Raw genomic sequence first — 12,943 nt, 5'->3', positions numbered from 1 at the left:
AAACATGTAGCATAGCGTGTGTGGTAATAAATGCCGACCGCATGTTGATCTTGCTCTCTTACCTCGATGACCTGATAGATGGCGACCTTGTAGGTGGGCAGGGTGTCAAATGAATTTTTACAGAAACATTCTGTGAATTCCCGAAAAGGCAGCAAACCCTCTGTGTGGATCTGTGATAGAAAGTCAGTTTGCGGAGACGAGAAATTCACTTCTGCAGCAGATTAATATAAACAAATTTAAAATAGCGCGGCAGCAGTCAAACCTTTGAGAAGGTTCCATCTCCAAACCATTCGACCCGTCGAAAACCTTGAGGTGAAAATTTGGTTTTCCAAGGAATGACCAAGCCGGGCCACCAAGAGAACCCCTCCACTTTCCCCCACACAAGCTCTCCAGTCAAAAAGCCGTTCCCATCCTGGGGTAGTAAATAAAATGTGTTAAATTTGACCTCAAAAAGGCTCAAGATATTTCCAGTGATATGTCTGACTGTATCTTGAACTTTTTGACTGACCTGGTAATTGGCTTTCCGTCGCCCTTTGTGCGCTTTATGTCTTGGCGAGGTATTTTCCATCTGAAAGTTGGGGGGGGGAATCAGTAAGTTGACCTGAGACTAGGTCCCTAATGTGTGCATTGCTAACCTGATTTTTTATTTGTTTGTTTATTTTAAAAAAAAGTGTTTTTCATCAATCAGGTACGAAACTTTCTTGCATATCATTAGTTACAGATTAGCTGTGAATCTGACGATGCTGCGAGCTACAAAAGCCCAAATGCACAAGTAGAGAAATAAAAAAAATCTTTTGCAACTTAAAACGCATTCAGCAAAGTTGTGTGATTAAAGTGTAATAGCGCTCATTAAATACAAGCATGACTAATAGCAACAAGACGATAACATGTTTAGTGTAGATGTTGGCCGCAAGGTAACTTATTATAGTTAACAAAAACCAACAAAAGAACTACAAATAAAATTGAAAAAAACATTGTCATTAACGAAATAACCAAAAATGAACTGAAACTACATCTTACGTTTACAAACCTAAGACTATAATTGTAGAGAAAATCGCCTTTGTTATATCATCTTTGTTAACATCATGCATGAGAATTGTAGTTTACTTTACTTTACTACACAAAACTTAGTGACTTTTTTTGTTCAATTCGCATTCCACAAATACTCCGTATATAAAAAAAAAAATACAACTAATACTAAAACAAAGAAAAAAGAAAAAATAATAAAAATGAACCTGCTCCAAAAACGAATTGAAACTAACTGAATTTAAAAAAACAAATAAAAACTACAGGTAACTATAAACAACATTCCAAAAGTCTTATAACCCTGATTGGCAGTAGCACATTAAATACCAAACACGAACACAGTAACATGATAAGTGTTTGTTGTAGTTCCGATTTAACGGCTTATTGGGACAGGCAGGCTGTTCCATATTCAGCATCCATTTCCAGATCATGTATTTTGTCGAAAAGTAGTCCGTTCACGGAGGCTCTCGCAAATTGCCTCTGGTGCCCGATCCAGTGTCATGAACTCTTTTTTTTTTTTTTTTTTTTGTGGATGAATTCTCTGACTAAAGTAGGAATAGTCTGTGCAAACATCTGCGGATGTAACAGGAACTTTTGAAAGTCCTCTAGTTCTCAAAGTTAAAAAACTGGTGCTTGTCTATCACTTTCCACTGGTGACATGATAATGTTCTTTTATCGCGTAAAGCCTTGATGGCTCTGCAGTACAACTGTTTCTAGGGCTTTTGTAATTGTTTGTAAAACAGTATTCTAGGTGGGAGAAGATCAAACAATGATGTGTTTTTGCCATATCAGCTGTTTTTTTGTTTGGCAGTTTTTACCCTTGTATTGTATTGACTGGAAAAATGGGTCATTTTTGACCCAACCAGCCAACAACGCCCAGCCAAGGGTTAAGTACAGTAATTGTTTTCCTGGCTTGTTTTGACGTGTTTTTTGAAGGCGAGTTGCAAGTCCAGAATGACTCCGTACTACTTGTGATGTTCATCTGCGATTTTCTCTTGCCAATGCCATCGATATATCTCCCTGTAGTGTTGCGCGCTTTACATTTGTGGCGACGCATGCATTCAAAGGTGCTGGATTCCTTCGAGCTGCAACAGTACATTTGCTCAAGTGGCGGTATAGCAACAATCACAGCGCCCGTCACTGCACTTACAAGTCTGGAAGCGATGCCGCCATCAGCCCGAAACATTGAGCGCGCTTGTGGCTTCTGCCGTAAACTGCACTGCCAGTCAAGACCTCCCCTCGTGGCCCCCTGAGAGATAACCAATCATACCCTAAGTTGCTGGATGGAAATGGGGCAAATTTGCATATGCATACAGCCTAAGCACGCTATGTGGCAGTAGTAGCAACATGACAAGTGGCCACCATCTTCCAACATGGAACGAGCACGTCAAACACCTCGAAAATCCTCCAGGACCAAAAATTGGAGCCCCCCCCCCCCAAAAAAAGGGAGCTATTCTCCAACCATCTTGCCGTGTGCCTTCCACCATCTAATGGAAAAGGGAAGAGCATTTGATCGTTTTGCCTGTCAACACACACGACTGGCACAGATAGATGAACAAAGATTTAACTTATCGATAAATGATGATTTTTACCACGGCACTGCTGATAATCTCTCACCGCACCCTTGTTGGGAATCGCTGTTTTAGCAGAAGTCCCTGACCACCGGGCAGCAAATGATATTTAATGTTCATATAATGGTATTTATCCATTTTAGCCACCATACGCAGTTCACAGAACGTAGGTAGATAAATATGTGGAATGTAGTCATATATGGATAGAAGAAAAGTTCATATACCCTTTTGTCAGAGTCGCCGTTCTCTCCAAGCAGGCTGTCATGTATGCTCAGGTCTAAGGGAGTTAAGAGAAACATACTTTATCATAATGTTCATGGCATGAGATTACCTTACGGTCGCCTCAAAGCACGCTGCTCATTTCATTGCGGTACACCTGCACCAGATTGCTGTCACAAGCTCGGCATTCGGATCCTTTCCAAACGTTTGTAGTGTCGAGTGTGACTCTTGCAAATATACAGACATGGAGATTTTGCTTGGCAGTGAGTGACTTGTACTTGTATTTCTTACCTTTTAACTTTGTGAGGGCGACGTGACATGGTTTTATACATCTCATATAGAAGTCATTCACTTCTGGAAAGCAAATGGAATGCATGTGATTATGCTCCAGGAGATGAGATGATACTCAATCAACATCTTTAACAAGCAGAGCTTCAAAAATCGTTTGCGTGGTGCCATTTTGGTTTGATTTACAAGCTTGCTTTATACACTTTCTTTAAAGTTGAGCAATGTTGTGAAATACATTAAATACAATGAATACATTCAAGGGTGGCGTAGTCATGTTTCCAAAAATGTTTCAAATGAAGCAATTTCAAAGATTTCAAGGACAATGACACTCTGTATTTCATTTTTTTCTTTTCCTTACCTGTAACTGTGGTACCTTGCGGTATTGTTTGGTTATCGGGGCTGTCTGACATGCGCTCACCGTTGCTCTCTGTCGAGCATTCACTGTCAAACAGTGATTCATCATCTGCAATTCCCAGGGTCTTAAATTGGAAAAAAGGTGCATTCAATTCAAAACACAAAGAAGAGAAACAAGTCATGCAGATGATGCAGCATAGTATCACTTGTCTTTAAAAACGAACGATGGCTCCGTTCCATCCCTAGCTTAAATTGTCCCGTGCAGAGAATACCAAACGACACAAAACCTGGACCACAATATTTTAGTTTTACACTGGCTTCATCCAAATCTCCAGCGTGGATTGATTTCGGTTTCATTTGCTAAATACAAAACGACAAGGGGGTGAAAATCGATGACAGCTATATGACTGTCTGCAAGTACTGCTTGAAATATGTCATGTAGGCTACTTTTTAAGGAAAGAACTTTGCGTTCCCTGACAATGAAATGGTTGTGAGGGAATACAAAGTTTTCTTTTCCTTCCATGTCACTTCGGGTCGCCGTAGAAAGAAACGAAAAGATCTTCTCTAATGTCCAAACCTTTGTTGAGCATCCCCAGACTGAGCGTAAGAATGTTTGTGAATAAACTTGAGTACTACCTTTCTGTTGGCCAGTGGCTCAGCGTTCTTGAGTTCACAGTCCTCAGCGGAAGAGTCCAGTTTTGTGCTGCCTAAGGAATTGAAAATGCAGTTTCAGTTCACGCTGTGATCCAAAATATAGCCGCAACCTTATATTTCTGTCACAGTTGCAGCGGATGAAATTACTTTTTGTAGCGCGCTTGGATGGCAGGTACAGGCTGATGTCACGGTTGTTCCGAGCGTTCACGGCATCGTACTCTTCATCCGTCACGTTGGCTATGTAGAAGGCTTTAAACCATAACAGGAACTCCAAGTTTATTTTAAAGTCCCCTTTTATGAGTTCCTCAGATGGAATGCTCTAAAGGGAAAGAAAATGTGACACGTTTCAAGCTCTTGGACTGAAAGGCCTGTCCTGACATCCTGAGGTTAAATATCACAATCTGCACAATCAATAAATACTGTAACGTCCCCTCGATCGCGGGTGGGGTAAGACTCTAGACCGCCACTACAATAAATGAAAGCAGCAATGTAGAAATACTCTTATTTTAAGACGCACTAAGAATGTTTTTATGGTATTTAGAGCACTTCAAATTTATTTGAAGGTCTTGAAACACACGTTGATACGAATGTCCCAATCACACTTTTCCCAATCATTCTTTTTTGGCGTCTGAGTTCTAGAGCACTTTTTTCATAGACAGCGCACATGCGCTAGGTGTAAAAACAGGCGCATCTTCGTTTTTGTGCCAGGGCATGTCTAGTTTATCGTGTTTGGGAATGCGGCAGACCACGCTTGCACTCTGCCGGGCTTTCCGGTGGATTGAGTGCGTTTTCCAATAGTTTCACATTTGGATTATTTTGTGACCTTAAAATGTTCAGAAAATGGTGAATGAAACCAATCTTTACCACCCGATACTGAACCCGCTGAAAATCATGTGATCAGCACCGATTTCCAATCTCATGCATTGGGACATCCCTAATTTAAAAACATATTGAGAGAGAGCTAGAGCAATGGATAACACAAAAAACTTAGTAGTAGTAGTAGTAAAAATAAAGTAACACCTGCAATAACGCACACAAAAATAAAATCTGCAATATAGTGGGACCATGATATAGCGCGATTTACTGTGCCACAATAATATTCATTTTTATTCTTTTCGTACAAGCCAATTATACCAGTAAGTTGTGCTCCTATAAGGTACACTGTAAAAAATAAAATAACATTTGGGAGAGTGGTAAATACTATCCATGAAAATCATGTAAAATGTACCTGTTTATTTTAGGCAGTAAAGGAACCGTAACATAAAGTGTCATTTATACCATCACTACCAATTTTATATCAGTGTTGCCCAGAAAAAATGTAGTAAAATATTTTTGCACTTAAAAAAAAAAAAGAATCTACTCAATAAATGTATACTGTAAAAAACAACCTATTAGAGTCTACCGCATAAATGCAGGGAACAAATTTGCAGCTACTTTAATTGAGTCAATGTAAATCTTATATTTTGGGCAAAGAGTACACCTTCATTAAAAAGCGATGAAATACTTACATACACTCAGTAATGTTTTTCTTACATTTCTGGTTACATTCATATGTTTACCGCCATATAATCGCGCAACGCATCAGCCTATCAGCACCGCATGGCTCAGGTGGTCGACTCCCAATTCGAATGTTTTGTCACCATGTCATTGTGTTCTGAAGCTAGTTATTGATCTCCCAGTTTTTGCTGATACTGTGTCATCAATAGGTGAATGAGAAAGAAGACTGTTCAAAAGATGAGTAAAAGCCTCCTTTTTTTTTTTTTTAATTTTAAGTAATAATTATTATCTGATAGTCATTACTAAAAAATCAAGAGTAATTTAGTTGTGGAATGTAATAAACGTGAGGTCGCCTTTACTCATTTTATGTATTTCATAGCATTTGAATTAAAGTAATCTTTTTCCAATCTATATCATTAAAATGTACCCAATTAACCTGGCTGCAAATATTTAGCCTACATTTATGGCGTAGAGTTTATAGGTTGTTTTTTACAGTGGAGTCGTTGTCTGTTATTAACCGTTTCATGCACATTGACTCCATGCAGGATAACTGCAACTATTGAGAAGTTTTCTGCGCAAAGAAAGGTTTTTAGAAGAAAGGTGTCACCAACTCTTTGAAAGTGATTACTACTGCTTAGGTAGTCATTTATTATCTTAATATTTTTTTTATATGGATAAAGGCACCACAACTTGATACCTTTTGATATAGCTTTAAAGCAGCAGGGGTTCTAATCAAGCAAAGAAATCAAATATTTTATTCTTGCAAAACGAGGTAAAACAATCCAATCAAAAAAGAAAATCTGCAAATACGTGAATCCTCAGATGCCGAACTGCAAGTATGCAGGGGTTGACAGTACAAAATTCTCGTGAGGCAATTAATAGTTTTGCAATCTGTTCAAATTGACTTCTTCAACTCAACTCATCTTTATTTAAGCAAATGAGCACCGTACCTTTGTGATGTGGTTCTTGGTGAAGGCTTCTTGAAGGAGACTGAAGTTGTGCATGCAGTCATTTTCAGCTTGTGCATCAAACTTCACCTTGCTCATGTCTATTGAACCTGGGATGACGCAATCCATGATCTGGCAGTGACAAGCGCCTGTATTGTAAACATAATAACACACACAAACGGCGGCAAAGTGAGGCCACCGTTAAAGTATATTTTTGGGAAGGCGGTCCAAAAGCGGCCATTTTGATCTGTTGAAATGATGACGAACCTGAAGAAATGTGCTGCATCTCCTGGAATTCGGTCTTCAGAAGACTGTTGAGCCACGTCAGCGAATTTAACCCATCCATCTCCTCTGGGATTAAGTCTGGGCTCACTATCACTCGTTTTCTCATCTTGCTGGTTGTCAAAAAGCAAAAAGATTATAAGCAAATGAATGGAGATGCAGAGACATTTTTTCCCCCCCATGTTGTTCCATCTATACCGATATTTTATAGTCAGTAAATGTTTTTTCTTGTTTACTTCAGTACAGGAGTTGAATGAGTATTTCTACTTTTATCAGTGTCTTTTTTACACAAGTAACAAGTAAAGTATTCGCCCCCACCAGTCTAAACACACTATTCTGATTAATATTGCATTTGTGGATTATGAATTAAGTAGAAAAATACACATGGTTTTATCCATCTCAGGGGACGGGCATTTTGACACTTGCAGTCGACTGAAAATGACATCACTGAGCCTAAGGGCTCAGCTTGCGAACATCACATGACCAAACTAAAAAAAACAGGTGAGTCGTGACGGTTGTTACCTGAGCCCTGAGCTACTAGTTATGAGCCCGTGAGATCAGGATTTTATGATGCTATGCGCTGGACCTCATGGGAAATGTGGTCTTCCTTCAGGCAAAACACTACCTCTTTTGTCCATATGGCGCCGCCATAATCAACAAAAACGGAAAGTTCTTAAGTTGTTGATGTTTGATTTATGTTGTTTTATTTATTATTTTTTGCAAACCGTGAATTTAAGTCGTGTGTAAAATGGTGATAGCTAATGTCAATTCCTTACACAACTTGCATTGCTCACCTTTTGCTCACCATTGCTTGTAAAAAAGATTCACTTTGTGTTGGGAAAAAATCCTTTTCCAAGTCGAGTCATTCCGAACCTGTACCCCGAGTGTCCCCAGCTGAACCCTTCCCTTCAGACCCTTACTTGGGTGTCCGGTTGGCTATTTACAAGGGACCTCCGCGGGGTGACCAATTTAGGCGCCCAAGTAAAGGTTGTGGTTCCTCCCGTAATCGCGCCTTTTCCAAGTTGCGTCATTACGAATCAATACCCAAGCCACTTCACTCCCCGCCTTTTTCGTCACCTTGTTCACAGTGTACTTCTTCACCTAGTCCCGTTCGTCCCATTTCTTATAGTTTACCTTCCTCACTATCTGTACTCCCGGCCCCTAGTGTCCTGTGCTTCCCAACCACTATGGTGGCAGGCTGATGAGGCAGGGCCCAGGGCCAGCACCTCGGCAGCTGCAGGCCCCTGTCTCGGCGCCTCTGCAGTGCTAGGCCCCTGTTCCAGCGCCTCGGCAGTGCCAGGTCCCCGTCCCGTCCCGGCACCACCAGGCTCCAACACTGCTCCAGTAGCACAAGCCCTGCGGCCGCCCTACGATTTTGCTCCGGCGGCGCAAGCCCTGTGGCCGCCCTCCGACTGCTACGGTAGCACAAGCTCTTTTGTATATTTTAATTAGGGTTGTGCACAAATCGGTGGTGACTCAAATTAAGATGAGACCGGTCTGTAAAAAAGTGAACGACGGATCAGAATTTTCAAATTGGAATCCTAAGGAAAAAAAACCTTGAATTCATTGATTTTGAGTGCCAGTCTGAGCTCTACTGTTTTGAGTCTCGGTTTTTGTAAAATAAATTTGCCAAAACCCACCTTAAAGTCCAGTGCTATGGTTTTTTTCTTCATGATGTGGGTTTTTTGGGGTTTTTTTTTTTACTGGAGTGACTTGTGGTCCCAAAAATACGGTAATCATCATGAAGTTTACTCACTTCTTCATGGCTGAGGTGAGAAGTGGCCGTGTGTGAGGGGTCAGAATGGGTGCCTTATGATCCCCAATCCTCTATTTTTGGTCAGGCTGTCTGTATGGTAATGAGAGAGTGAGAGAGAGAAATAAAAATGGACAACTTTGCATGAGCCTATTCACTTCCAACACAGGCAACCCCCTTAAATGTGATATAGAGAGTAGGGCTGGACAGTTATGGAATTTTTTTTTATTTTGAATGGGATCCTCCATTAACTTTAGCATTCGTGCTACCGATGTTTTAAAAACGAAGCATGTTTCATATTTAAATAGACAATGTGTGCTGTTCTTTTTGTTGTGTGTTTAGTTTTACAGTGAACTCCATCAGGGGTGTCATTAAACATCTTAAGGGACACTTATAGAGAATCACATACAACAATTGTTCTCAACTTTTTTTTCAATGATTTACCCCATGTGAACTATTTTTTCAACCAAGCCCCAAACCAACGCAGAGCATTTTTGGATGGAAAAAAAGACTTAAAGTGCTGATTTATTAAATTTTGGAACTCAATTCGAGTTTATATACATGGTCCGTGACTTCACATCCATAAATATAATTAATTGTTAACATATAATATTCAAGATAATTTAATGAAATTTGTTACTTCAGAAGTGTGTGTAAAACTGATAGCCCTTTGCATTGATCAGTCCCCGAGAAGTAGCTCTCACTTCCAAAAAGTTTGGTGACCCCTTCTCTTGAACTATTTGGGAAAAAAATATATAACTAAAAACATAAATAAAACAAACTTCATTATAAATAAAGATTTTTGCACGTAAAAATAATTACCAACATAAAGTGTCCTCCTTTGGGATCATAGTTTAGATTTGTTCTCAAAAATAAATATTTAACTTAATTTTAAATAAAAGCAGAAACTGGAAAAAAAAATCTTAAATCTTAAAATATCTATTTAAAAGGGAAGTCTACGCAAACATTTTTTTTCAAGAATATGTTCTATGCAAGCCCACTAGTTGAAACAGGGCATTCTGATAAATATTGCGTTTGTGGAATAAGTGTTAATCCACTCAGTTTTAACAATCTCTGGGGGCGGCCATTTTGTCTTGTCGACTGAAAATGACATCACAACTGCTCAGGTAAACGACCAATCACGGCTCAAATCCAGAAAACAGGTCAGCCGTGATTCAACTAGTGGGTCTGCTGGGAACATATTCTTGAAAAAAATATGTTTGGGTTGACTTCCTTTTTAAATTGCATTCTTCAATCCTAAACGGCCATATTAGACATTAGGAGTTGATGGGCAAAAGCATTTTATAAAAGAAATGAAGGCAAAGTTCTATTTATCCTTTTTTCTGATCCGAAAAACGATCCGAGACTCGGCTGTGATTGGTCGTTGTGAGCAGTTGTGATGTCATTTTCAGTCGACAGAAGACAAAATGGCCGTACCCAGCGACGGCTAAAAATGCATTTTGCTGCTTAATTTATATTCCACAAACGCCATATTAATCAAAATGCCTTGTTTCATCTAGTGAGCCTGCTGGGAACATAATCTTGAAAAAAATATGTTTGGGTTGACTTCCGCTTTAAGAATTAAAAAGAAGACTTCCAACATTACCAACTGTCAACACTGAATATTGCATTGTTGTACTGAACTGAGTCTTTATGCATTTAGTGAGGCATTTTTGTCAGAAACGTGGACTTGTGCTTCACTAAGGATCTTTTGTCATTCTTGGTGGCAGGGAGGCAACCGCTGTAATCAAGCTCTTTATTTATATTTTTGCTTTGATGCTACTTTTTAAATGTATTTTAAAATCTCACATCCCCCTGAAGTACCGCCATTTGAGAACCACTGACATACGCTAGGCTGCACGCTTACTACGCAAGCAATACGGTGCATTCAGTGTACTTTCACAACAGAGGGAACTTATAAACGCACCGCTCCATTCTGCACATTAATTAATTAGTTTTTCTTCTCTTGTAATGTTTTAAAATCGAAAGAAGACAAAATCGTCAGACATGATTGTATTTCGATTAAGCATCAAGCCCTAGTAGAGAGACCAAATAAAACCTTGAGGTCTTATTTTTCTGATGACTTTTTAATTGTACTCCAGACATTAAGAAAAAAGACATCTGTACTGCGCTCCTTGGTCAATATGGAGGTGTTCCTTTTTCAACCTCCATTGGTGATGACACAATGTAAAAAAAGTTATAAATAGAGAGAGGGGAAGTCAACTGAGATTAAGATTAGAGAGAGTATTAATTGATTGATCGATTGAGAGACCTTGTTCAAACTTATAAAAAAAAATATTTTACACATAGCTGACAGATTTTTTTTTTCTTCACTTTTGTGCTTGAATCACAATTTCTACTTTTACCAAATCATTTTCCCCTACAAGTGAGTATTAGCATGTTTCTATGGGAGTGGGTGGGGGATGGGGATTGAACGAGAGGCATTAACCTTTTCAACTTTGTTGGAATTTGTCTCTTTCTCCAGTTCAGACTTGCATGAGTTTTACGAGGTGTGCCACATCTAAGATGTCGGACGCGCTGACGTACCGCAGTACCAGACTAACCCTCAAACGCGTAGTTGAAGTAGCGCGAGGTTTAGTTTGTTTTTGCCGCGAGTCCCGAGTCGGCCCTGGCGAGTCCCGACCCCCCATCAGTGCCGCGTTATTATGAATCCCACTGGTGTTCCAGGCAGGGCACGCCCTGCTGCGATGTGATTGGCTGTAGGAAAGGCGCAGCTGCGATATGATTGGGTGCTGCAACTCGCTAGGCCGCCACCTACTGCTGCCAGGCGCGAAAAGAAAAAATGTTTTAAAGCGTGGCGGTGTTATTATTGATCGCACCGATCCATGACTCACCCTAAACCCAACCGTAATGTTAACGCGAACCAAAACCACCTTAATTGTTTTCATTCTGCACAAATATGACACATATTTGGAATGGGCATCTCGTGCGATCCTGCCTAGAAAACGAGTGGGATTCGTAATAACGCCGGTGCCCCCCCCCCATCCAAAAAGCAGAAGGGAACAGCGAGCTTAGTCTAATTTGAGCAGAAGTTGACAACGCAAACCTTGTTCTTGAAACGACTTGTTCGTGCGTACGGTGCAATGCTTCTCTTTTGTGGTTCTCTCTACTTGCTTAAAGTCAAGTGGTAATTAAAGGACTTGACGCCAAACTAATTCCAAGCAAGACCAGTGGCCACTACTACACGTGCATACAAGCGTTATTACACGGACCTCCAGGAACACAATTAAAGGGACAATGCGAATTTCGAAGTCGTGTCTGTGTATCAAACTACATCACTCCTCGAAATGCAAACGATGTCTAGTGTTTTTGTATGTGCCGCCGGTCGGACTTTGTTATGGGGGCGACTAGTTCGGTGCGCTTCACGTGGAATTACAAAAGCAGAACAATGGAACCGAGGCGCCATTATGCTTGCTTGCTTGCTTGTATAAAAGTGGCGCTTGAAATCCTGGCGCGATGCTTACTTACCGTTGCCTTCGTCTCTTTCCTCCGGGTTAAATGTTCCTCTGTCCCCTAACACTCGCTAACGAGTCCCGGCCGGAAGCTCTACTCGCTGAGCGGTGGCGCTCCACAGAGGAGGAACAAAAAGAAGAAAACTGTCTGGCTAGCTTCTCATAGTCAGGAAGACAATGTCGAAACCAACATACAACTACAATACAATTTCTGGAGGAATTTCCTGTGACTATGCATTTCATGACACCATCATCTGACAGATCTAAGATTTAAGACAATTGCTGTGATAGAAGTGTTGTAACTCTTTAAATCGACCTCAAGATCATATTTTGGAGGTCTTGGTCTTGTCCCAGTCTCAGACTGGCCTGTTATTATAAATCTGTTATTCTTCGACTTCATGGATATGATAATAAGGAGAAGCACTTGGTCAAACAACAAATTGCTTCAATTCATCAATTCATCTGTTACTTCCTGACCACCCCCCGTAGAGAAATATTAAGAAAGTTATGAATCTTTAAGTTATCCAATTTTCCAAAAACTGTTATCATTGGAAAGCTGAAAAACACAGAAACAGACAACATGAAATAATGATAAACTGCTGAGTTTAAAGTAAATGTCGAAAACAATTAAGTATTTTAAGCAATGTATTTGTTCATTTGTGTATTTATTTACTGTATGTATGTATGTAGGTATGTATGTATATTCCAATACAATTCCTGTTTCCGTGTTTGTGCTGCAGCTAATTTTTCTTATTTGGTTCTATGCAAGTCGGGCAAACTATTTTTTAAGTAAAACTGGTCTGCTGCGCAAAAAAAAAAAAACCTCCTAGCATTTTTCACTACCCAGACAAGCGTAGTGATCCGAGGGTGTGGTCATAT

General features: G+C 40.0%; 1 protein-coding gene across 4 annotated transcripts in view; it reads right to left on the bottom strand.

Annotated features, from left to right (window-relative positions):
- The window catches only part of LOC147153565 (DNA (cytosine-5)-methyltransferase 3C-like), a 33,266-nt gene extending 21,025 nt beyond the window's left edge, over positions 1-12,241 (bottom strand). For 2 of the 4 annotated variants that reach the window (XM_086032204.1, XM_086032216.1), the window contains exons 1-13: positions 12,081-12,241; positions 8,595-8,684; positions 6,824-6,951; positions 6,560-6,705; positions 4,260-4,431; positions 4,095-4,165; positions 3,463-3,583; positions 3,108-3,170; positions 2,822-2,874; positions 2,177-2,275; positions 509-568; positions 263-412; positions 63-170 (exon numbers count right to left, since the gene is read on the bottom strand). In XM_086032204.1, the coding sequence (XP_085888330.1) occupies positions 63-170; positions 263-412; positions 509-568; positions 2,177-2,275; positions 2,822-2,874; positions 3,108-3,170; positions 3,463-3,583; positions 4,095-4,165; positions 4,260-4,431; positions 6,560-6,705; positions 6,824-6,951; positions 8,595-8,602 (1,179 nt within the window). In that variant the 5' untranslated portion in view covers positions 8,603-8,684; positions 12,081-12,241. The remainder of the gene's footprint in view (positions 1-62; positions 171-262; positions 413-508; positions 569-2,176; positions 2,276-2,821; positions 2,875-3,107; positions 3,171-3,462; positions 3,584-4,094; positions 4,166-4,259; positions 4,432-6,559; positions 6,706-6,823; positions 6,952-8,594; positions 8,685-12,080) is intronic. The other 2 variants (XM_086032215.1, XM_086032212.1) reach the window with 2 other exon arrangements.
- Positions 12,242-12,943: the final 702 nt, after the last annotated feature.

This window comes from Filicampus tigris, chromosome 1 (assembly GCF_054856515.1).
Source record: "Filicampus tigris isolate MCC_2025a chromosome 1, RoL_Ftig_1.0, whole genome shotgun sequence".
Taxonomy (NCBI): Eukaryota; Metazoa; Chordata; class Actinopteri; order Syngnathiformes; family Syngnathidae; genus Filicampus; species Filicampus tigris.
The sequence above is the reverse complement of the archived record's forward strand: the minus strand, read 5'-3'. Positions and strand labels throughout refer to the sequence as shown.